Source organism: Harpegnathos saltator, unplaced genomic scaffold (assembly GCF_003227715.2).
Source record: "Harpegnathos saltator strain DR-91 unplaced genomic scaffold, Hsal_v8.6 scaffold101, whole genome shotgun sequence".
Classification (NCBI taxonomy): Eukaryota; Metazoa; Arthropoda; class Insecta; order Hymenoptera; family Formicidae; genus Harpegnathos; species Harpegnathos saltator.
The window spans coordinates 1,535,001-1,560,048 of record NW_020229875.1 but is presented as its reverse complement, the minus strand read 5'-3'; the positions used below and the strand labels follow the sequence as shown (position 1 = coordinate 1,560,048).

The 25,048-nt window shown below is 53.2% G+C and overlaps 1 protein-coding gene across 1 annotated transcript in view; it reads left to right on the top strand.

Annotated features, from left to right (window-relative positions):
• Positions 1–25,048, top strand: part of LOC105186594 (netrin-1) — a 204,887-nt gene that overhangs the window by 96,527 nt on the left and 83,312 nt on the right. Inside the window, exon 2 of the mRNA XM_019842968.2 lies at positions 7,580–7,768. Coding sequence (XP_019698527.2) covers positions 7,580–7,768 — 189 coding nt within the window. The remainder of the gene's footprint in view (positions 1–7,579; positions 7,769–25,048) is intronic.

Below are 25,048 nucleotides of genomic sequence, written 5' to 3'. Positions count from 1 at the left end.
GGAAAGAAAGAAGGGCCGGTGTCGCCCTCGCCCCGGTGAAGGACCGGCGGCGGGAATTCGACTCGTCTGCTCGTACCTCCGGACCAAAGCTCTCCCCGCCTCCGCCCCCGCCCCCGTGTCCTACGTGGCCTTAATGGCACGACGAACGACGTACGCCGCGCCGCGCCGCGCCGTCGGCAGTTTTTATCCTCGCGCTACGCAATAAATGCCTCGTTAACGATCGTGCTCGCGCACGATAATCGAAATCCTCGATCGATCGGCTGGCGAAGCGGCTTTTATGACGGGCAGCGAGAGCGAGAGCGAGAGAGAGAGAGAGAGAGAGAGAGAGAGTGAGAAGCACTCCGACACTTTGCGAATGCGTACGGACACGTACACGATAACTTATCGTACGTCTCTTCCCGACGACGTAGCCAATGTCGTCGTCGACTTCAGCCACGATGCGAAAAAGCTCAATGACCGAGCCGGCTCGAGTCAGCTCTGGAAAATACCGAAAGTCGCGCCGACGCGCATAACTCCACGCTCGCGTGAGCATTTTGATGTAAATCGCTGCCGCTCGGCGATGGCACTTTCACGCTGCGCTTCAGAATTCCGTCGGTGAGCGTTTCTAAAAGAAACGCCACCAATAGCGACTCCTCTGCCCCGCCTGTGCTTCCCTCGCGGCTCCGCTCGCGCCTCGATTAATTGTCTCGAATGTCGGAGAAATATTTTCGCGCGCTCTCGCAATTACGATATTAAATCCGAGATGAGTTCCGGTCGACATGTATCATAAACAACATGAGCATACACGAGCTCGAGAGCGCCAACACCGCCCGATCGGGATGTATGAACGATTCAAGTACGTCTATACTGCGGGCTTAACTCGCTCTCGCATCTGTTTCGCGGCCGAGCGCGCCAGCCGCTGCAATTTTGTAATAAACTTATCGGGCCGATGCGATAATTATCGCGCATCTGGCAAGGCCGATTCACGTGATTACCGAGAGTAATCTCCCTGGAAGAAAGAGAGAGAGAGAGAGAGAGAGAGAGAGAGAGAGAGAGAGCGAGGGACAGAGAAAGAGAGAGAGAGAGAGAGAGAGAGAGAGAGAGAGAGAGAAGAGAAAGAGAGAGAGGGAGGGCTGGAGCGGCGGATGGACGCACCTGTGAGGATAACTTCTTGAACGATCGCGCTCGCGAGCGCGGATAATCGCGCAGCTCGCGTTATCTATGGCTCGAAGCCCCGGCGTGGGTTCCGACCGCAAATGATGGGATAAAAGGGTCCTCGGCGCGACAGGATGCAATTACGGATTTACACGGCGTTACGGCGGAAGAGAGACGCCCGGACACTCGCGCGCTCGCCGTGGCGACTCTATTTAAAGTTTTAGCGGGACTTAAATTAAAACCCATCCCGTAACGATTTTCCGACCGCTCGTGTCATAAATTTCTACGAGCAGACGCGGCCGCCTCTTGAACTCTCGCGCCTCACGGGACAGCCATATATATTTTATATAAAAAAAATATATATACATACATATATATATATATATATATATATGACGTTTAAATTCCCCCCCCCCCCGGTACAAACGGAAATTTCTCTCCTTATATTGGCTTTGTCAGCAGCCGCGACTACTCGTCCAGACTTTTCCGATGACGTTGCGCCTTTCCTCTAGCGAGACTCTAACGGCGCGCTCGTAATTGCGCATTTAAAGCGCACCGGTGCGCGCCGGTGATATCCTGACACTTGGCGAGAATTGAATTCGCAATTAGCGGAACTGAAATCGCGCGACGGGTCATTCGTTATTTTCCGCAAGACACCGCGACGTTTTATCTCGCGCCACTTTTGCGCGCGACCTCACTCGGCTATTTCCGAGCAAGCGCAGATTTAAATCCCGCCGTTCTCGGCAAGAGACCCGGTCGACCGACCTCGTCTCACGGCCTCGCCGAGGGACGGTCGTTGCGCGCTTTATTAGCTCGGAATGTCGCGACGAAGAAGACGGAGGAGTGGCGTACGCGCGGGAATTGCGTATTTCGCGGGAATCGAACTATTCCGAGGGATGTAGAGACATCATCGCGAAGAATCGCGTCGATCACCGTCGACGACCTAAACGAGCGCTTTTCGTTACGTTTCAAGATTTCCAGCTGGAATTCCGAGCACGTAGCGCGCCGCGCGCTGTACCAATAAAAGGGCCGGGCATACCTGAACGTGTTAGCGAAACGCTCGAGGTATATGAATCGACCGCTCGCTCGCGGCGCTGGAATTCTTGCCGGATGAGAGGGAGAGGGAGAGAGAAGTCGAGCGAAACCAAGGGAAGTTTCAGCGACGACTCGGCGTTCTCTCGCGCATCCCATCTCGTGTATCCGCGCGCGCGCGCTTTCTCACCCAATAATTCCTGACAATTTCGCTCAAAACTGGCGCGCGTCTTTCGCGTTCGCCGGAAGAAAGGCAGAAGCGAGTCGATCGAGGGCAGCGAAGGGAGCGGAGCGAAAGAAATTGCCCTCGCGACGCGAAGGTGGAGCGCGTGGCGAGCGGAGGACGAGAAGATCCACCAGATTCGATCTCTTCTAGTTTTTTTCTTTTTTTTTCTAATAAACGGCGGGTCAATTTCGGCGCGTTACAAAAAGAACGCGGGACGGCAATCTGTGCGACCTCTCTCCCTGTATTAGCCGAGGCCCGCGGGCGTGTTTGCCCAGCCACAAATATGGGTTCGGGCCTTTTTCGGAGAAATCGCGTAGCACGAGCCGCCGCTCGAGGGTGGGGGAGGGTTGAGGGTGTTCATCGCGAGATGAAATATTTATCGAGACGATCGAGCGGGTGCCTGCGACGTGGCGATTGATTCGCCTTCGGCCGCGATTAAACTTGCGGCCGCGACGACGCGGTCTCTCGTGTCTCTCTAATTAGTGGATATTGAGATATGCAGAGAGGGAGAGAGATAGTGAAGAAAGTGAAGAGGAGAGAGATAATGAGAGGTATAGACAGCATTTGATCAACGCGATCCCATCAGTAGTGCGAAGATTGAAGTCGCGCGACGCGAGAACGCGTTTGTCGCGAAGGAAAGGAGGCCGTCGATTTCAGCGATCGAATCTCGCGAGTCGTTGGCCCACGCAGGTGCCTAATTAAAAAGTAATCGACTTCTCCCTCTAACGGCAGCTTTTAGCTGGTCGAACGGCACGACGCCGCAACGACGCGTGACGTAATAGCAAATTATTCCACTTTATATTCGTTCGTTCGGCTGCGACTGGCGGGAAAAAGCCGCACGAGTGAATTTCGCGAGGTTAACGAGTAACGGTAATCGACCGATTTGAGCGCGCGGCCGAACTTTCACGGTTTTCCCAATTCTCACGATTACGTATGTTGTACGCTTCGCAGAGCTCGCTTCGGTGTGCGTGCGAGTCCGCTCGAACTTACCACACCGGAAGGATGTTACTTCCCGCGGGAGAGAAAGCCACCGAAAGGAGCGCACGAGTCGGTTTAAAAAATATCGGCGTCGACGCGCGAGTCCCGAGCTGAACAGAGACAGAGAGAAACTAAGTTCTCCTGACGAATGCCAGCCAGGCATTCGGGTATTTACTCGCGCGTCTCGGTGTACGACAGTTTTTCCTTCCACGTCGAGACGCAAAGCAGGATCTCGTCCCTCGGGACTCGACTCGTCGTTTCCTCTCCGCTCGAAATTTGGAAGAGGGTGGCGCGCGCGTTCAGCCTCGTCGAAACGAAACGCTCGGGAACGAGCGTTCACATTCCACGGTAAGGTTGCGATACACGCGCGATAGCGAAAAGATCGAGGAATGCTGAAAATCCGAGCGCACCTGACGCCGAGGTAAAAGAGACGTCACGAGGAAACGAACGCGCGACCAGTTTCGCCGCCGGGATGAGCCTATCGGCGCTCTTCAATTAAGGGAAAGATAATTATACTGGCATGTTGCAAAATATTCGGAGCAGTGTAATAAATTGCCCGATGAAATTTCAAAGGTATCGCGCTCTCTCGCGAAGCGGAGAGTGAGAGAGCTTCGGTTCTGGGACCATATATTCTGATCTGTCTCTCCCCTTCGTTCTTCGCATCTCTATCCAGCTACATTGTTGCCCTGAGCCGCATATTATCGCGGACGAGATACCGCCATTATTCGAATGAGAAAGAAAGCGCGCTCACATAAATCGCCTTCGATCCGCAGAGGACTAATTTAATCGCGGGGAGATTTACCGACGCGCCGCTCGGCGCGTGTTTACTTTAGCGGCGCTTTATTTCGCCGCGATTATATTGATTTACGAGGGGTGCGGAGAAAAAGAGCAGCGGATCTCCTGCGCACACCTCGTCTATTACGAGTCGTGAGACTCCGGCCGGGGTTAATTAATATCGACAAGCGCGGATCCGAAAACGCTAATATTCGCCGCTTTAAGTCGCCGGCGCGGCGCGGCGCGGCGCGGCGCGGCAGCGGACTCGGCCGAGAGAGGCTCGCTTCGATTAATCGCTAATTGCGACGATCATCTCTCCGCGAAAACAAGCCACGGCGGGCCAGCTCTGACGTGGGGCCAGCTACGGCTTAATAACAGGAACCGAGCGGAGGAATTTCAGACGGTGGCCGAGCGTGGTTATTAAGTATCGAAAGGTTATCCGATCGACCCCCCCGATACACACGGCGGCTGACTCGGATTCAACAACATTCTTATCCATCGATCAAAGCCCGCGCCGGGGCGCGGGACCCCGCGCGGCCATAAATCGCCGCCCGAGATTTTCTACCGGGCCCCGGCGTAAGAAAGCGGGAATATCGAGAAAACGCGCTCGATCTCGATCTCCCGAGCTTAATAAATCGCGACGCGAGTTCGCGCATCCGAGCGCTCTCGTCGACGCTTGCGAGTCAAATCGCGAGAGTCGGTGCGTATCTCGCGGAGAGATCGCGCGACGCTTATCTCGGCGATGCGATATATTCCGCGAGCGGCCCGAATGTAATCGAAAAGAACGCAATTAGGAAAGAAGAACTCTCGCGAGCTGGCGAGGCACGGCCGGGGCTTAAAAACACATCAGTGATCCCCTTGTATTTTTCGTTTCCGGCGCAGAGAAAGAGAGAGAGAGAGAGAGAGAGGGAGAGAGATATGGACGAGTTTGGGATAACGAACATACGGGGAGTACACAAGACCGCTGCTATAAATTGAATCACGACCGAAAGAAATGAGCATCCGCCCCCGTCATGATTTGTTCGGAAGCAATAGCTCGCGAGCTCACGTCGCAATCAGCGTCTGTTTGTTCCAGCGAGAACAACGCAAAGTCATATCCGGTGGACGCACGCTCGACCGGCGCTTATCAAAGAAATCCTTCCCCGAGGACGATAATAAGACTCTTAAATATGATCTCGTATTTGAGAAACATCTCGCCGCCACGTTCGGCAAACTCAAAAGTCTCATAAATATAATGAACTCGTCCATTTTTTCCACCCATCAGAGAACAATCTATCGATATGTTAATTACACGCCCGCGCTCGCTATTTTAATTTAAAGCGGAGCGTCTCTCTATCCTCCTCTCTCTCTTTCTCTCTCTCTCTCTCTCTCTTCCTTCGCGCCACGGCTAGCCGCGTATAATCGATTGTAGCGCGCCACTAATTTGTAAGAGAGCTGGTATAAATCGCGGCTGCAGCTAAACGGAATACGAGCGACGTCAGCAGCGTCCGCGAGCGAGAGGAAAAGGAGGACGAGGGGGGGGGGGGGAGAGAGTAAGGGGACGTCGGAAACGACGTAGGAAAAAGAGTCGCGGTAACGAGTGTCGGTCGCGAACGGAAAATAAGGCACGCTCTCTTCTCCCTCGAGGAGGAGAGGAGGAAACAGAGAGAAAGAGAGTTCGACACGTCGGATTATTGGGTCGAGAGAATCCACGAGAGCGGCTGGGTCGTTAAAACTGCAAGCTCGATCCCACCCTTGGCCGTCCACGCCGTCTGCCTGTCCCTCCCTCGCCTCTCCCTTTCTCACTATCTGTCTCTTCTTCATCCCCCGCGCTTTCAATTATTCCGTTATGTTTCCGAGACGTCGCGAGGAAGACCGCGCTCGCCCGGCAGCGTGCTCGAGTAGACGAAGTTACGGCACGATTTTTCTTGCCGGCGCACTCGGTCGAGCTCCTCGAGAACTCGATGGGCGAGCGAGCGAGCGAGCGAGCGAGCGATGCGCACCGATGAGAACGACGTCACCGGGACGGAGATATCCTTCTCTCTCGGCTGGGCTCGGACTTTAATCGAGCCCTAAATCGGATTTAGCGCGCAAGCGTTTAACCCTCGAACGCGAGCCACCGTCGAATTTCTCCTCCTGTCCGACGAGACTTCCCGACGGGTTCGCGGAGTTCCTTCGCTCGCGGGCAACGAGTGCGACGAGTGCGGCGAGTCCAAGGACGAAAGTCGAAACTTTGCAGGAACGACGACGAATATGGTTATTTTTCGCTTTCTCTCTCTCTCTCTCTCTCTCACGATCGAAAGCGTTGACTTAATTGACGAGCTTTATGAAACGATATTCGATTGCGAAGACAGATTGAAAATAAATTCGAAGCACCGCGTTTTCCAAAGCATCACCGAATCCCGCCTCTCGTCTCGTCGTCGCAGTCGTTGGCAACGCGACGGCAATGCGTCGTTGGGAATCGACAATGGGAACGGGAGAGAGGAGAAGTCGAGGACCGTCGATATCGTCCGATAACGAAGACGACCCCCTCGAGGCGTCTCCCACGGGCCGGATGAATAAACTCGGGACTAATTACCGCGATAAGTGCGGGAGGAGCCCGGCACGCTTCGTTGTTCCGCGAAGGAACGAGTCTCCGCGATATTAACGAGTGGCGGGTGGCGGCCGCTCGTTCGAGCTTTCAATCGCGCGGAATGCCTTGAAATATTTGCGCGCGCGGTTCGCCGGCGAGAGATGTAATATGGACGCGCGCGAGAGCGCGTCGGCTGGGCGGGACGCGACGTTTATTACCTCGCAGCAATGCGTAATTAAAGTAGAATAGATGGCATTTGAGGCATTCCCCGGCCGGCGGGATGAATTGCCGCCCTCCCGACGAAGGAGCGTCGTGATTTAGTCGCGCAGTCAACGCTTATTAATCTATTCGCGCGAACGTGTGTTTAGTCGCGCATGGCTGTAATAGCCGGCGTTCCTGCGAGTGGTCATTAATACCTGCATAAGTAAACTCGCCTGTGAGCGCACGTGCACGCACGTAAAAATCAGCCCCTCGCATTTGCATCGCGCGGGACCAGGAGGTGAGCGCGATCGCGATCGGTCGCCTCGATAGAGAGAAGGAAAGAGAGAGAGAGAGAGAGAGAGAGCTCGAAATCTCTCGCGTGTTCTTCGCTAGTCTAAAAGTCTCTCTCTCTCTCTCTCTCTCTGGGGGGAAACAAAATTTCCGCACGAATTTTCGCACGCGACTATCCACCCTTGTATTCCTGACCCTCTCGATATATCACATTGACCGGCTGATCGCTCGAACGCGAGAAGCGGGAGGGAAATCGCGCGCACGCGCGCGCACACAAGGCGAGGCGAGGGTGAGAAAAGAGGCGCCGGGGAAATGAAGAGGGGCCAGCGGTCGTAAAGTAACGCGCCTCGTGTTGTACGCGCTGACTGAAATTGCCGCGTTGCCTGTTCCAGTGTGCAACTGCAACCTCCACGCGAGAAAGTGCAGATTCAACATGGAGCTGTACAAGCTGTCGGGCCGTGTCAGCGGAGGTGTTTGTCTGCAGTGCCGACACTCTACGGCGGGGAGGCACTGTCATTACTGCAAAGAAGGTTACTACAGAGACCCGGCGAGACCGATCACGCATCGCAAGGCCTGCAAACGTAAGTGTACCGCCGCGCCGCCATGTGGCCGTGCGCGCGGCGGCAATTACATGTAAATCTACACAGGAGAGGAACGAGCGAGCGAATGCACGGCGAGTAATTACGCGCGTCGAGTAACCCCTCTCGCGATTACTCGCGCGCCTCGTATTCTCGTGGTCGCGGCACGCTTAATTACGGAAGTGCCGTCGAACACCACCACCGTCGCGCCGGCCCCTTTGTGCCCTGGCTCGCTCCCACCGTGCCCGGTCGGACCTGGTCGACGCGCGAATTAGAAGGCGACGCTGACATACCGTGGGATTCCCAATTCTTCGCGTGGCGCGTTTACTCGACAAAGCGCGACTAATAACGCCGGACGCTCGCCGGGCTAATTAGCGCGGCTCGCTCGTATCCTCGCGTCGCCGAGACCAGCGTGATTCCGCGAGAGGCCCGTCCCTTTGCCGTCATTTCGTCGCGCGCGGAATCGCGCGACGACGACGACGACGCGTATATAAATGGCAACATTCGGAACAGCCGTTTGATAAGGCGTACTTTATATTGGACGATAACGAGGTGCGAAAACGGTAGGAAAAGATCGTCTCGAACGCTCGGAATCGCTTCAAGGATTTCCGACCATCCGACCGCTGCTGCTGTCGCTGACAAGCGAGGCTAATCGCGCGGAGGGACCGCAGGCCGAGGGCGAAGGAAAAGCGGGAAAGGACTCCTCTCGATCGGGTCAAGCGCCTCTCAGCAGCCGAGCGCGACGCTCGGCTCTATCGTACAGAGGCCCATTACCATTCGTCTCAGTCTGTGGCCATGGCGCTCTTACAAAGTGGTTACCAGCTGAGCAACCCCCTAATCTCGGCGCATTCAATTTATGTACGTTTGTCTAGGCCCACGGACCGCCGCGGGGATAACGATCTCTCCCGGTGTGAGAAAGCGCGCATGCCGTTACATTCACGACGCATCGGCCGCGGCAACGTCCGCGACGCGTCGCATCGCGCGCCAACGCGGCAACGACGAGGCAGCGTGCCACGGTGCCACGGACCACGCGCGCGATCCCTTGTGCTCTCCGGACGCTGATAAATCGAGACGGGCGCGCGGCCCGAAAGCGCCGCGAACGAAAGCGAAGCTGCGCTTTGGCGAGAGAAAGAGAGACCTGCGTGATGAACTCGGCAGCTCGCGGCGAATTACTCTGCCTTGGCACTTGGCACTCGTGTTCAGTAAAAATATCGTCCCTTTAGCCCAGCGTCAGAGATCCAGCGCGAGAGATCGACGCACCGAGTCCTTGTATCTTCGTCAAATCGCGCCGGTCTCTGCGCGGAGCCTCCGCGACCTTGGCGGATGACATCCTGCGGCCGCCTCAGGCTGCGCGGTTTCGGGAGGTTTGACCAAAGAGTAAGGAGAATTTTGAAATTGCGCGCGCTGTGTCCCGTCTATTCGGTTGATTCTTTTTTTGTGTGTTGGTAGCACCAACTGCCAGTGTGACGTACGTGTGAATTTTCAGGCAGCTGCGACGCTTAGTTTGTGTTTGGCGAGCGCGAATGAGCGAGACGTGTACTTCAGCGTGTCTGGCGATTTTTTGTGTGGCGAAATCAGCCAGCGGATCGGAGTGCCGATTCAACAGTTCTTGGCGAAATGTAACACCGTGATTGCGATGCCACCTTATTCTCCAGACATGACCCCCTGTGACTCTTTCCTATTTCCAAACTCAGAAGCACGCTCAGAGGACAACGTTCTTCAACAACAGATGAGATGAAGCTGCGAAATCGCAGATCCAGCTCGAGACGATACCTAAAGAGGCGGCGTTCCACCATCCAGTTTCTCATGCTGGAACCTACGTTGGCATAAGCGTATAATATCACAGGGGGACCAATCTGTGAAGGACACGGGGATAGACTGAAGATTAAATAAATAAATCGTGGGATAAATTGAAGATTAAATAAATACTTTCCGAGAAAATTAAAAAATTCTCGTTACTTTTTGATCAGGCCTCGTAATGTATACTCGACACACACTACGTTAACGAGGAAACTCGTTCTTCGAAATCTTCCTTTGGAAAGCCGGTAACCATGTCGATAAGCTGGCGAAGAGATCTCGAAGACGCAATTTCTCGCTATGTTCTTCTTTGATTTTTCTCTCTTGCCGGGTGCCCCCCTCGTTTATCTCTCGTTGAGATATCCCTCTTGCGTAACGCCCGCAGGAGGCCGAGCTGCGGACGATGCAGAGCCGCTGCCGCGGCGCGCTTCTTTACGACCGCGGGAATTTTCGCGGGACTCTGTCGTTAGGTTGTCTCGGTGGACGAGTCTCTTTCGCGCGATTAACTATGTGTGTCACTGGGCGTATCCTCTCGAGTGCGGCCGGGCTACTACTTGTCGCGTCGCGTCGAGTCGAGTCGCGACGTTAATTAACTCCTCTCGCGGCCTGGCGCGTTTTTAACGGCGACCGGGGCGTTTACGCGCCTTTACGCGTCGCGCCGCGCCGCGCCGCGCCGCGGCAGCGAGAAGCAGCGCGTAAAAAGAAGAAATATGCGCGCGAACGCGCGCTAAAAATTCTACTTGAGTGGCGCGTAATTCGGCTCGTCGGCGCCGTAAAGTGTTCTCTGCAACACCTGCGGCGAATTTTCTCCCTTTCAAGATCGCGCACCGATAGAGTCGCGTCATCGCCTCCGCTCACCGGCTCTGAAGTGCGCTCGCATCGCATCCGCAAAAGGCGCATCCGAGTCGTCGCGATGTGGAATTCATGGAGAAGTGACTACGCACCGTCGGACTTGGCAAGTTCCGGGTCAGTCGATCGGCTTTACACGGCGTATATTGTGCTTTTTTACTTCCCGAAGCGAAGAGAGTTCAATTGAAAATCGAAACCGCGCATCCGCTCGGTGGTTCTTAATAATATATCTTTTTTGCTACCCAAGTGAGAAAAATATTTTTCAAAGCAAGAAGATGTACATTTTCCTAAAAGCTCGTAGCCTCTCAGGAAGGAAATTAATTCTATTTAAATAAAAAAGTTTAGCTTTAAGTACGTTGCTTCAGTAGCAGTATGCTTCGAATGAATATTCTAGAATACTTTTTAGAAATAAGTTCTTCCTCCCAGTGCATCCAATCGATATAATTTCTCGAACTTTGACACGATCTAAATTATCGTCGCGTGTCTCATCATATCTTACAATACAAAATTATCGCGCATACGTCGCGTATCCTGAGGATAAGCATTTCACAAACTCCTTTCTGAAAGCACTCTGTGAAGTGGCTCGTGGAGTGGTTTCTCTGCAGAGTGGTTTCGGAAAAGTGTTTGTGAAACGCTTGTATATGTCGCGTCTCAGTGTATCTCGTAAGGGTGCGCGATGACGGATCGAGGTTGAAAATGTTCGAGTGTTAAAAGCGAGCCAAGGGTTAGGAATCTGGGGTCACAGGACGGCGATACGAGCGAGCGCCGTTTGCTCTCGCGCTCGCCGATGTGTCTCCGGCGCGCATATAAAGCAACGAACGCCGTCTCGGTCGTGGCGAGGGTCTGCGCGTGCTCTCGTCGGTGAGATAACGAACAGTCTGTATTCTCGTTAGCAGCCGTGTGGCAGCCGTTAAGATAACAACGAGACACGACGCGCGCTTACCGCGAGAGGCGACACTCGCCGCGGAAAGAAGGAGATTTAAACTCGTCTTAGAACGGCATAACTTTCATAAATTAGTCCCCGGGACGAGGCTGGGTGAGGCGAGCAGGGAAGGAAAGCAGAGGGACACTGCCGGTGTTATAGATCGAGCGGCCGGGTATAATTCCGTTTTGATATGTAATTTAAGTTTGAGCTTCAACTCGAAACTTGCGAACTCGAACCCCTCTCTCTCTCTCTCTCTCTCTCTCTCTCTCTCTCTCTCTCTCTCTCTCTCTCTCTCTCTCTCTCTCTCTCTGTCCCTCCTTTTCTGCTCGTAAGGATGATAAATTTCGGAATTAATCGACTGATAGAACGGCTCGGCTTTCATCGCGGAGAATACAATACGCGGAGACACATCGGTAAACGTATGATGGAAATGAAGGAAACTCCACTTTCGCGACAAAGTTTATCACGTTCTCTATAAAAAGGCCGCGCGAATTAGAATTTTATGAAATTCTTTGGAGAACTCACAAATCTGGATGTTTCCAAGGAAGCGAATCAACGTTCAGATATTTATAATGAAAAAGAAAGAATTTTATATCGACTAGAATTTCCCCGTAAAATGAGAAAGCACAATCGTTCCGATTGAGATTCGCAAATCGCACATAGTTCCATCCGCGAATAGGTATTATTCGTGTGAGACATGAGAAACGATATTCATCTGGCAACTCGCTGAAAGCACCAGTCGAAAAAACAAGTTTTCGACGACGACGACGACGACGGCGTCGGGATGACTCTGCTCATTTCCTAAGATATTATATTCGCGCTGCTTTCTCGAGCGTCACGTCGCGTCGCGTCGCGTCGCCTCGCCTCGCCTCGTCTCGCGCTTCTCTGTCATTATAAGGCCGAACACGCGGAAAATGCAGATTTCCGCGATTTCCCGTCCCCGCGCGCGGGGTCTCGCAACGCGCGCCGCTGCGACGAACACGCGCGCGCTCCCTGACTCCCGCAGCGGCGGCAGTAACATTTCCACGGTTAGTGAACTCCGAATTGGTCGTAGCGAACGTCCGACCGACCGACGCAGACCGACCGTCCGTCCACCCTTCTCATCCCCAGCTCGGTCCCGGCGAACCCCCCCAATCTCGTGCTCGGCATTTCCGCCGGAAAATACGGCCCCGTGTCGACTGCGACGTAACGTCAGGTCGGGACGGCCGCGCGGCTCGTTTCGAGATTTCCACAGTGACGAATGAGAGTCCCTCCGACCCTCTCCTGTAACCACCCTTTCCGCTTTCCCACCCTCTTTTCCCCTCGGAGCTCCACGCGTATCTCGTTTTCACTCCTTCCCCGCCTTATCCGTCCGCTCGCTACGAGTAGCGATGTCTATTCTACCTCGAACCCCCTCCTGCCCCCTGCCCCCTGCCCCCTGCCCCCTGCCTCCTGCCATCGCCGCCGCCCCGGTCGTAAGCTCTTTCGCTTCGACTAGACTCGTCTCGGGGGATAAAGTCAGCGTTTTCCCGCGGAGCACTTCCGTACGTGATGCGGTGTGATTCCCGGATTTGTTCTTTATCGAGAGCACCTGCGGCGCCGGCACTGGCTGGCCGGCTTTGTACCGATGTCGCGGATAACTTTTCTCTCTCTCGTTGAGATCTTGCTCGCGGATCTCGTGCCGGAGACTCGTGCGGAGGCTATTTCATATTTAGCTGTCGCGCGTAAACATCGGTCGCTGTTCCTCGTTCTTCCTCCCACGGAGCGGTTCTCTAATTATAAAAATTGACAACTAGCTGCGCATATTTCCTTCTTGCGGAAAGTTGTTGCGGAAGGATATCTTTCTTGATCGGCGTATGTGGAGCGATATATATAGTCATGAGCAGATTATTACGAGTAAATTACCAACCCCGGCCTTGGACGGCACTATGTGATTACCGAAGGGTCGCTCAATGGCCGGTTAGATGCTCTCGATGTATTAGCTAATTAACATATAGATCCTCCGTGACGGGAGATCTTTCTTCGTTTCGAGTGCTTTCCGCGTGTGCCCGACAATTACACGGCTCTCTGTCTATATATCTTTTTTTATCCTTCGAGGTGTCGTCTTCCTTCACGCCGGATAAATAATAAATACCTCTCGCTGGAAAGCTCGAACGCGCGACCCCGTTTTATATATCCGTCACTTTATTCCTCCGTTACGCCCGGATCTACGATTCCTCCCCTTGTTCGAGTGTCGCGTCGTAGGAGAATTGTCGCAGGAATTTGTTGCCCCGCGAGGGATCCATAAGGCCCGTCTAATGTCGCCGTAAAAAGCTCCATGGGTGACTGCCAATGGCGTAGCTCTCCCGCCTTCGGAACCCGAAGAGGGCAGATGAGGGCGAATGAGCGGATGGCGAGAAAGGGGAGAAGAAACGGAGGAAAAATCATCACGGCGGGCAACACGAATTTCCATCCGGCCATCCGCTGCAGAATAGCGGCGATCACCAAGCCTGACTATTCGGCTCTCGGCGATGCTCTCTTCGAGCCCTTCGCCGCTGCCCCCGCGTAGCCGTGCCACTGACATCCACCCACTCCGAGACGGGATGCGATGTGTAAAACGAAAATCTCGCGGCTCGAAATACGCGGCGCGCACCGCGCCGGTGCGGCGCAGCGCGACGGAGGGCAACGAGACGCATCCCATCGGCAGAACGCGTCGGCGACGCGTCGTAATTTCACGGTTCACCAACGATCGCGCGCTATCAGCGCAGCCGGTTGAGCGTTCGTCTAATCGCGCGAGCGGCCGCACGCCGAGAATAGTCGCGTACAATTACTCGTCTCTCTCTCTCTCTCTCTCTCTCTCTCTCTCTCTCTCTCTCTCTCTCTCTCTCTCTTTCGCGCAGTCGGGGAGAGTTTTTCTTTCTTAATGGCTGTGCACATACCTCGAGGAGCCACTTTTACGCGGCCTTCGGCAGCGGCGTGTCGTTGCGTGACGCCGAGTCTCGCCCGCCGGTCTTGGCCTGCGCATCTCGCGCTTGGCAAAAATAACTCTCGGCATCGCGCTCGGGAATTACGATATTCGCCGTTCGAGCAGCCGTGACCTTTCCCTTTCATTATGCATCATCTCGCCGGTCTCGTCGCGCCCCGCCGCGCGACCATCCTCGTCCCGTCGCCTCGCCTCGTCACTCCCGCTGCTTTCGATAAACCGCACACCGATCTTTCCGGCGCTCGGTTACTCACACATCGCGATTTTCATGGATATTAGGGCGGAGTGTATCGCGATCTTCCGATTACCGCTGTCGTGCCGAGGGAAAAAGTGCGGTTAATCTCGCCGGAAATTACAGCCGGGGATGCTAAACGTTTCTTACTCAACGCGGCCGCGTAAGCGTCCCACAAACATCCGCGCGGGAAATCGATCGATAGGATCGCCGTCTCTCTCGAGTAATCCAGTGCACGAGCCGTTTGTTGTTAACAACGACGACTATAGATTCGTTGGATTAAACTCGGCCGGGATAAATCGGCGAAAGGGGAGAGCGCGACACGGTGCTTTTGTTACTTCCGACTGAATCCAATACGTTTCGTGCCAATAATTTTTATAGCCGCGCGCGCGCGCGCGCGACCAACGTCGTTACACGAGGGAGGGGGTGGTTTCGGAATATATTAGAAACTCCCCCTTTGTTTGTACAGTACGCGCGTGACCATGCCGGAACGATATACGCGTTTCAACTGTATCGGTCCCCCGGCAACCGCCCAAAGGCTCACCCCGTGTTTACTCTAACCCCGGTGGCACCCCTCGGGCAAGGGTTGCTCCTCAAACAGAATCGGTCACCGAGACGCTCCACTCGCTCCCACCCTCTCTCTCTCTCTCTCTCTCTCTCTTGGTCTCTCTCCCGCGCTCGATACCCGCACCCTTCCGGTTCTTCCACTCTGTCAAGACTTCGACCCGCGCGAGCGCTCGCGTGGGTCGCGGAGCGAAAATTTCACGCAGTATTAAATTAACGCGACGCTAGCCGCGAATTCCTAACGTGACTGAGTAGTCTCGTACGGACGGACGTTTCGTTCGGCGATCGGAGGGGTAGCTCCTCGGCCCGAGTGTGTTACGCCGAAAGTAGTCGGTGCGTTTACTTCGGCTAAATGGCTGCGTTCATTTGTGCGAGGAATTCGAATACGAACGGCCGACGGCCGTTTCGAGATAGCGACTCGACACGGTGCTTTTGTCCTGTCGCCTAACCTTCAACCTAACTTACCGAGGGCCATGATCGTTTCACGCAAATATTCTTAATTAAAGAATCAGCCTGTCTACTTGCCCCGCTCTCCATCAAGGGTATCGGATTAAAACTATTTTTATCTCGGCGGAGTACGTAGATGTAATTTGAAACACATGTTAAACGCTCTGAAGGTAGCAAAAAATAACGTGCATTCACATGCGTTTCACTCGAGCGAGTCTATTCGATAAAAAGGAGTTCTACAAATCGTTCTACAAATGGGACACTGGCCGCTAATGGGTTAAACGAGACTTTCATGTCGTTTGTAAATCCCTTTAACGAAATTATTATTTGTTACCGCGATTTTCCGATTCGACTAATACAGAGGAGATAAAGGCAGAGACAGAGAGAGACAGAGAGAGAGAGAGAGAGAGAGAGAGAGAGAGAGAAATACGCGAGAGAGGATAAAATACGGCTTTTTGGATTAAACACGTTTCCTAGCGCGCTTCCCCCCGCCGCGAGCAGTCCTCCGAACTGGTGGCGCAGCGTTATCAACATTTTTTCACGCGTCCGCGCGTATCGACTGACCCGCTCGCAATCGCTCGATAACGATTTTTGCCCCGACCTGGCTCGTCTGTAATGAATCCGCGCGGCACGGTTGCGCCACAGTTAGCGAAATAGTCACTGCTCGCGAGCGCGATTTATCCGCCGTAGCTGGGCTGTAACGAGGGCGATTTAGAATCCTCTCCCGATGAGATATTCGCGGCGTACGTGTTAATCCGGCCATGAAGCGCCGAGAGCTCTATCGTCGGCACTACATCTCGAAACTTCATCAATATTATTCCGTCGCGATAAACCAGTCTCGCGTCCCGATTACCGCGCTCGAAAACAGCTCCGATCTAAGCGACGGCAGACACTGACGACTCGTCGTAGTCGTCGTCGTCGTCGTCGTCGTCGTCGTCGTCGTCGTCGTCGCCATCGATTTCGCACTCGAGGTATCGCGCCGTCGATCAGAAGTGTCAGAAGGGGGAAGTGTCGCGCGTTCGCGCTTCGCCGCCTCATTATATCGTATTAATCGAGTGTCACGGAATTGAATTTCTCGAGATGCCATGCCGCCTCCGTATCGTTCCGCGAACGCTTCCTCTAATGCGCGCTGACAGCGGCGGCGCGGGGGTTTTAAATATACCGGCTCCCCGCGAGAGCGAGGGAGACTTCCCGATGCGCTCCCACCCGCTTTCGGCGCTGCGTAAAACTTGTACTTATCGCGGAGGGGAAAATCGACTCGGGGCAAGCTGGGAAACGAGACGCGTTCCTGCAGAACCACGCTTGAATCTCAATCTCTATCCGGGAGCGATGTTATCGTACGGAACAGAAAGATGCATCGGAAACTATACGAAGATACATTGCGAAGAATAATAAATGAGTAAAGGGATTATCGTTACAAGTAAGTCATCTCTATGTGTAACATAAAAACCCGTCGCGAAATTCCGTCGTGCATCGATCGGCGGCGCGCGCTCTGCCTCTGGTCGAGGCAAAATCAAACTGCAAGGTATTCTCGACTTTCCAGCCGCGCGGGATATCACGCGACCTCGAACAGCGGGATACACTCGACTAATTCAATTTTTAGCGTTCAGGGGCGGCTGTTTGTCTCAATCATCGTTATCCCCCAGGCTTAAAGATACCGTGCGCGAGCGCACGCGCCGGCTAGTCCGGCCGTTCCCTCGGAGCTTGTGAAATCGACGCGAGAGCGTGTGCGTTTGTCCGCGCGCGCGCGCGCGCGCGCGCGCCAAGGTGCTTGAACCCGATACCAAAGTGCAAAGCTTTCCTCGCGTACTCGGCACACGTTAGCATATTCATTACCCGCCACTTAACCGAGACTTAAACCCTCCCGGAGCTTGCAGTGGGATCAGCACTATTAGTGTCTCCCTCCCTCCCGCCCCCTTGCCCCGTTCTCCTCGTCTGGTGTCTCCTTTTCTTTGTATCTCGCTCGGTCTGGCCTCCCTTCTGGTCTCTCGAGTCTTTCGCCGCCGCGGCGCGGCGGACACCCGTCCCGTGCTGCTCTCGCGGTCTTTGTGCCGTTTGCTTTGTCTAATCACGAGTGGATTTGTAAAGCCGGTCTTTCGCGAGAAGGCGGAAGTCGGCGCGGATCCATTGGTGAAGTTACAGAAACGTGCCTGGCAATTCTCATCCCTCTTTCTCTTTCTCTCTCTCTCTCTCTCTCTCTCTCTCTCTCTCTCTCTCTCTCGCGAACGTCTCTCCTGTTTCGCGCACGTCGCGGCCGCGGGGCGACGATCGACGCCGTTGGTAACACTTAAACGCGTGTCGAGTACGTAGCGCTTTGTCTCTTCAACTGGTTAATGCCTGAGGTCTCTCTCGTCGTGGTCTGTTAATCCGATCAGCGAGTCGCGGTGGTGGAGTTTGAACGGGAGAAAAGTCGCGTGTAAAATCGCGAAGATGTTCGACGGACGATAAATGCGAGTCGAGTAATCGTCCGTTCGTTCATAATTCGCGGAATGTCAGCGTCGCGTCAGATTTGACGGGCTAACAATCGGGACAATTTAATAGCGGAAGCGTGAGAACGGTTAAAAAGTTCTGATCTCTAAAATTGAACGGGTCAGTCATGAAGCGCACTCAGGTGTTTGTACTCAGTATCTCCTTTTTACGGTGGAACAACCGTAAATTAAAGAGTCGATGTCGCTCGCCTTGTCTGTACTTGGGGTGAGCTAACTAGTTTCCGGAAGTTAAGCGGCTAACAGCAGTCGCTGCGGCGGAAGAATATGACGCGATGAAATTTAGTTATAATCCAGTTTTGGACCAAGTTGGAAGTTTGTTAGCGAATTATAATGCGGTTGGAAGCCAGCAGCGTTTATACTACACACCGTGTTAACCCGAGACTTCTCTCGCGCTCTCCACATGTGAGATTACATTCTCGTGAATGGACAGCGGCGTTTAACGCCGTGTCCAGCAAAGTTTGATAACCCTCGTTGAGCGAAACAGCGCATTCGGAGCGCACGCGATAAAAGATTTAGCGAAGAAAGTTGGAGAAGCCTCGGAACGACTCGGTGAAATGTAATGTTTGCTACTGAATCTTCAAAAATCGTGCGATAAGCTGCGAGAAACTTTCTTCCGCGGGCAACAGGAAAGTAAGAAACGGAACGTCATATATTATTTCAACGGTACAATCCGTGTTTAATTTATTCCCCGTTCCTTCGAGTCTCGGCGAGTGAGAATCGCGCACTCTGAATCGATTTATCGACTCGACACATCGCAAAATTAGTCGCCGACACAGCGAAAGGACCAGCCCCACGTCGGAAACGGGACAGCCTGAGCTTCAAAATGCACTTTGCCCGAAGTCGCTACGATCTTCCTGCACGGAGATATCAACAAGCGGCGAAATCTCAAACAGGGACCGCGAGGCCCGCTACAATGTTGCGCGGCGCTTCCTTCGAGTCGAGCGAGCCTGAGGGGGGGGGGGAGAGGTGTCAAGTCCGCGGCGCGCCCGACTACAATGTGCACGCGCGCGCGTCCGCGGCCGACGGCAAAGGAAAAGGACTCGCCGCCTTTAAAAACCCCGCACCCTCCCAACGGCCGTATCTCGGCGAAAAATTGACGTAGAAACGTGAAACAAACGCCAATTTGCTCGATTTCTCGCGCTCTACGCGTCCGCGCCCATCGCGTCTGCTCTCGTCATGACACGCGTCATCCTTAGACTCAGGACACGTGCTCACGTTGTGTGCGGAGGCGTCCGAATATAAAATTCGAAGCGAGAGAGAGAACATCGCGCGAGTTTTCATCGCGCGAATTACGAAATTTCGGGCGCGCTACATTGGGAGAGAAGCGCTTGGTATTCGTGCGACTGTCATTGCGCAGCGAAATAATCACAATCCGCTTTTGCAATAAGCAAGTCATCGTGGTGATAACAGGAATGATACTTACATATTTTGATCTGTATCTTTTTGCCGGAGCAACAAAAAATGTGAGTGGCGACAAAAGTGACTAAGTAACTTTGATAACGAACTATTCTTCTTTTTCATCCCCTTACGTTCCCAAAATTCACGTTAAATCTGCCGTTAGGTCGTTAGGCCGACATTTTCCGAGACGTAAGCCGATATCGTATGAACGACGTCGAGCACGATGAGGGAACAAGTCCGAGTAATCTTCCGACTGTAATCCAATGCCAAACAAGCACCGATTGCCATTACCGAGCCGATATCGATAATCTGACATCTAAGCACGGGTAGTGAAGAAGCGGCCCCGCACTTTCGAATTTTATAATTTTCGAATTGTGCTGCATTGTGTTACGTTTGTGCCGCAATCCGCAACTCTGTAACTCAAAGCGTGCTCAGAAAATGAAGAAAAACAAAATTTTTCTAGCGGCCCCGCACTTTTCGAATTTTGAATTTTTCTTTATTGTGCCGTATTTGCGTGCGACGTTTTATGCCGATTTGTGCCGCAGACGCCGGCACCGATAACTTCAATAACATCTGAGAAACAAAAAAACGAAAATTTGCCAGCCTCCCACTTTTGTCCGAATGAACCCAATTTTTGTTTGCGGATTCCTACTAATTTGTGCCGCGTTGTGCCGTTTGAAGAAACTGAAATATCTCCTTTCGTTCAGTAGAAAAAAAATGTTAAAATTAAAATACAAATTAACAAATAACTTTTTCTACAATGCACTCACCGCAAGTCTGTAAGTTGTGCTGAATCGTGGCAATCCGAGTACAATAAGAAACCACTTGGAGATGTAAATCGAAAACTGCTCGAATTGCAAAAACAATTTGCAAAAATTGGTGACGCAAGAAAAACCTTTTCCTTGAATACGCTTTGAGTTACAGAGTTGCGGGATCGCGGCACAATAGGGCAAAAACGTTGCGGTACAATTCGAAAAAAATACAAAATTCGAAAAGTGCAGGGGCGACTTTACACACGTCACACCTAAGCGACCTGGAGCTTGACGAAGAGCCAGCCGATCGTAAAACCCTATACGGGCAATTGCCACGTGGACACCCACCCACTCACACACTCATCCGCTCGCTTTTAATTTATTCGCGCGTCCCCGTGCACGCGGAGAACACAGCGTCATGAACCTCTCAGGGTCTTCGTAGCGCGCTTGTAATCTTCCTCTTCCGTCGCCTTCGGCGCGTACGCGCGGCGTTCTTCGCGCTCACTCGAGACCCGCGCGTCTCTCGTTATAACAGCGGATCTACCGGGATTTTAGACGAAGCCCCGGTGCGAAATCCTATTGAAATTCAATCCCGCTGCGTGAACCTAAAAGTCGCGGCCAGCGGCTTGACGCGGCTGTTAACCCCGCGTCATCGAAGCTACAAGCGCTACCGATCATTCGCGGACGATCGCGGGCTTCGTCGGCGAGAATCCTCATCTGTCAAGTACCTCTTTAACATTGAATTTCCAGCAGCTGGAGAGCTGTGGTTCGCGCGCGCGAGGAACGCGCGAGAATTTCGGTGAGAAAAGAATGGGCGATTTATAGTTTTATACGTTGATTTGCAATTACTGATGTTCGCTGAATACCAACCGTTCTTCTCCTCGGCGAAGATTCTCGTAATAAATATATACGCGTAAACATCGAAGCGAGAATCGTGCGTGAGACGGCACGATTCCGTCGGCTAAAAAGGTCGGTCGCTGTGAGATTTGGTTAATCAGATTAGAGCAATTATCGTGCACGAGAATGGAGTCGACGATCTCGAGGGGGGTCTCCTACGAAAGGTACAACTTGACATAATCGTTTCGAGCTTAGGGGAAGGCGGCGGCGGGTCCAATTAGAACTCGGATAAGGTGCTTAGAGCAAACTTTCCTCGCGGGAGACCCGCTCGTCTTGGATTTTCAGAAAAGATCAGCGGGAAAGCTTACCGTGCTGAAACTTCGACCACCTCTCTCCGGAGAGTAAGCTCTTCTTCTCGTCTCCCCCCTCCTCCTCCTCCTCCTCCTCCTCCTCCTCCTCCTCCTCCTCCTTCTCCTCTTGCTTGCCTGGGAGGAGCAGGAGGACGCTCGATAAACAGCCGTGAAAAATGAGGCTGCGAAGGAGCCGCGAGACGAGGAGACTAATTGATTCTGCACATTATTTGCCGAGCGAGAGAGAAAAAAAAAGTGTCGGAAGAGGGTGAGCAATGAGGAACGAGCGGATGAGGGATACCCGCGGCGTCGATACCGTGAATTATGAATCGTGTGTCGCGGAGTCCGTTCCTTTCCCCTTCGTATCCTGCGCCCGCGAGCCGATTCGTCAAATCGCGAGAGAGACAAATTCCGCAGGATCTGTAATTAAATGGGCGACGCTCCGTGTTATCCTGAAACGTCTCGATGTCCTCGCGGAACGTAACACAGTTATACGTCTCCTCTCTCGGAGGGAAGATCGATCGAGGTGTCGATGGCCGGACACGATAGCCGCCGACACATTGTTAACTTTGCTCTTCGCGTTATTGCGTCATCAAAACGGAGACTTCCCTCTGAATTGATTTATCTTGGATATCCATTCCATCTCGTTTCAAGTTCGTTTCGCGCGCGCCACCAAAAATATCCCTGCTCTTACTAGCGCATGCAGCTGTGGTAAGCTGTGTACCGCTGACGGTTAAGCCTAAACCGACGCTGCGCCTGGCTATCGGCGGATTTAGTTGAGCGAGTAGTAATAAATTGACAACAAGTCTCTCTCACACGCGCGCGCGCGCGCGCGCAAAAGTCACGCTTCACCGACGTGGAACAGCACGACGGCCGTGTTCCGGCGGAACAAAGAGAGAAAAAAACGCTCTCTCTTCCGTCGACTCGTTTTATTGCCCACCCTTAGAATTTCGCAATTATCGCGAATACCACCGGCGAGGTTTACGACGTATAACCGAAGCGCCGCGCCCGCCGCAACCCTTCCATTTATTACCCGGCGCATTTGCATGCGAATGTACTCGTCGATGCGCAAACGAATAAAACTCGAGTTTACTGTTCGATTAGCGGGTAGCCGCAACACGTTGTCCCGCGGCTAGCGACGCGGCCAGAGGCCTCGGCCGTGTACCTGCGATTTTCAAGCAAATCACGTAAAGGTGCTCGTTCAAAAGGGATCGACGCGTGCTTCGGATGTGTAAACGACACGTTGCGTATACGAGGTTTGATCAAAAAGTAACGAGAATTTCGAAATTGCGCGCGCTGTGTCCTGTCTATTCAGTCGATTCCTTTTTTGTGCGTTGGTAGCACTGCCAGTGACGTACGTGTGAATTTGTCAGGCAGCTGCGACGCTTAGTTTGTGTTTGGCGATTTTTTGTATGGCGAAATCAGTCGGATCAGAGAGTTCGTCTGAAATGTTGTGTCAAAAACGGAATTAAAAACGCAGCGGAGCGTTCAAAATGTTGAAGAAGGCCGCCTTTGGCGACGATACTGCCACTCACAAACCACGAGTTTGCGAATGGTACAAACGCTTTCAGAAAGGCCGAGAGGACATCGGAGATGACGCGAGGTCTGGGTGTCCTAGCACGTCCACACCAGTGATGAAAAGGTGGAAGAAGTTAAAGAGATTTTGTGCTTGCTAATAGAAGAAGCACCATTAGAGAGGTTGCTGAAGAAACAGGAACGGCTCATGCGAAGCGATTTTTACTAATGTTTTGAACATGAAACGAGCGGTAGCCAAATTTGTTCTGAAACTGCTGAATTTTCAACAAAAACAGCATCGCGTAACCATCGCGGAAAACCACCTTATTCTCCAGACATGGCCCTCTGTGACTTTTTCCTATTTCCCAAACTCAAAAGGATACTCTCAAAGGACAACGTTTTTCAACAACAGATGAGACAAAGCTGCGAAATCGCAGATCCAGCTCGAGACGATACCTAAAGAGGTGTTCCACCATCCAGTTTCTCAAACTGGAACCTACGTTGGCAATAAGTGTATAATATCATCACAGGGGGACTACTTTGAAGGAGATGGGGATAAACATTGAAGATTAAACAAATGCTTTCCGAGAAAATTAAAAATTCTCGTTACTTTTTGATCAAACCTCGTGTTAGAGAGTCTAGTCGAAGAGGACCGCGACCTCTCTTTCTCTCTTCGATCCCTCGTCGGTGGAGGTTGCGAGCGAGAAATCACTTGATCCTGACTCGTAGAGTCTCTCTTCCTGCATCGCAGAAACGTACTCTCGCACACACGAGAGCGAGTGAAATTTCCGGCACGTCGCCTTTATATATTTCATACTCTTTCCTATGTCGTATGACGTCGCTTTCATGGTGCTATCTTTCCTCGTGTGCTTGGCTTCAGGATAGCCCCCCTCCTCCCCATTGATATCACCACGGTTCTCTCAATGATTCTTCTTCTCCCCGATCGCTATTGAATCCTAACGCTGGCCCGATCCAGTCACTGGCTCGACAAGAGAACGCGCGTTACTGTTTGCGCTCCCGCCTACGATGCGCGTCCTGCGTCTACCGCGGAAGGATGCCCAACAGGGTGGGTGGACCCGCGTGGAAAAGGAACCCTCGTCGCAGTAGGTAAATCGCGGGTTAGCGCGACAGAAAGAGAAGGAGACGGAGAGGGGGGGGGAGGAAAGACGAGAGAAAAGGCGATGGGTCTCTCGGCAGCACACCTGGCAACAAGACGTTCCCCGCCCGGATGTAACCTGCGCAGCGTGTAAGCGTCGGCGAAACTCGAAGGAAGAAGAACCAACGCCGGGAAGAGAACTCGGGAATAGCGGTAGGAGGAGAAAAAGCGGCTGGGGGAGGAGGAGGAGGAGAGGAAGCGGAGAATGAGAGAAAGGTAGCGAGGCGAGCGAGATGAGCGAGCGAGCGAGCGAGCGAGCGAGCGCGGAGCTAAGAAGCGCATTATGTGCGGCCGAGGTGCAGGTTGCAGACTCACCTTTGTTTGAACACGCAGTCAGCCTCCTTCCTCTTCTCTCTCCTTTCTTCGCTCCTTCTCTCTCTCTCTCTCTCTCTTCCTCTCTCTTCTCCTCTCTTTCTGGGTCTTCCTCCGCGAGTATACACACACGTTTACACGAGCCAGTACGAGGCGCGTTTATGCGCGGCGCTGCGCGCACCCCGAGGGTTCGCGTCGCGATTTATGCGTGTGCGTGCGACGACGTTGGTGCGCGCGTTGAAATTTATAAGCGTACCGCGCGCGAGCCCGTCTGTCTCTCTCTCTCTCTCTCTCTCTCTCTCTCTCTCTCTCTCTCTCTCTCTGTCTCTCTTCCGCGCGTTGCGGAAGATACCTTTACATGCCGGGGAAGCGCCTCGCGCGAGCTACAGATAGGTATCGGCAGGTACTTTCTCGTCCTCTCTTTCTCTCTCTCTCTCTCTCTCTTTCTCCCTTCCTTTTCTTTCTCTCCCGCAAGGTGGAATCTTCGCGATCTACAGTCCGCTGAATCTCCTAGATTCGATTCGCGAGCGCTTCGAGTGAGGTGAGGTCAGTGCACGACGACACGAGAGCTGCTTTATCCGATCGAAAGGATTCTCGCGGTTGCGTCGGCAGAGAGGAAGAGAAACTGACGGATGAGGAAGACGCGACGACGTGGAATTAGACGTTTGCATTTACGACTCGCGTAACCGTGCGTTTTCGGACGTCTGGATCTGGGTATC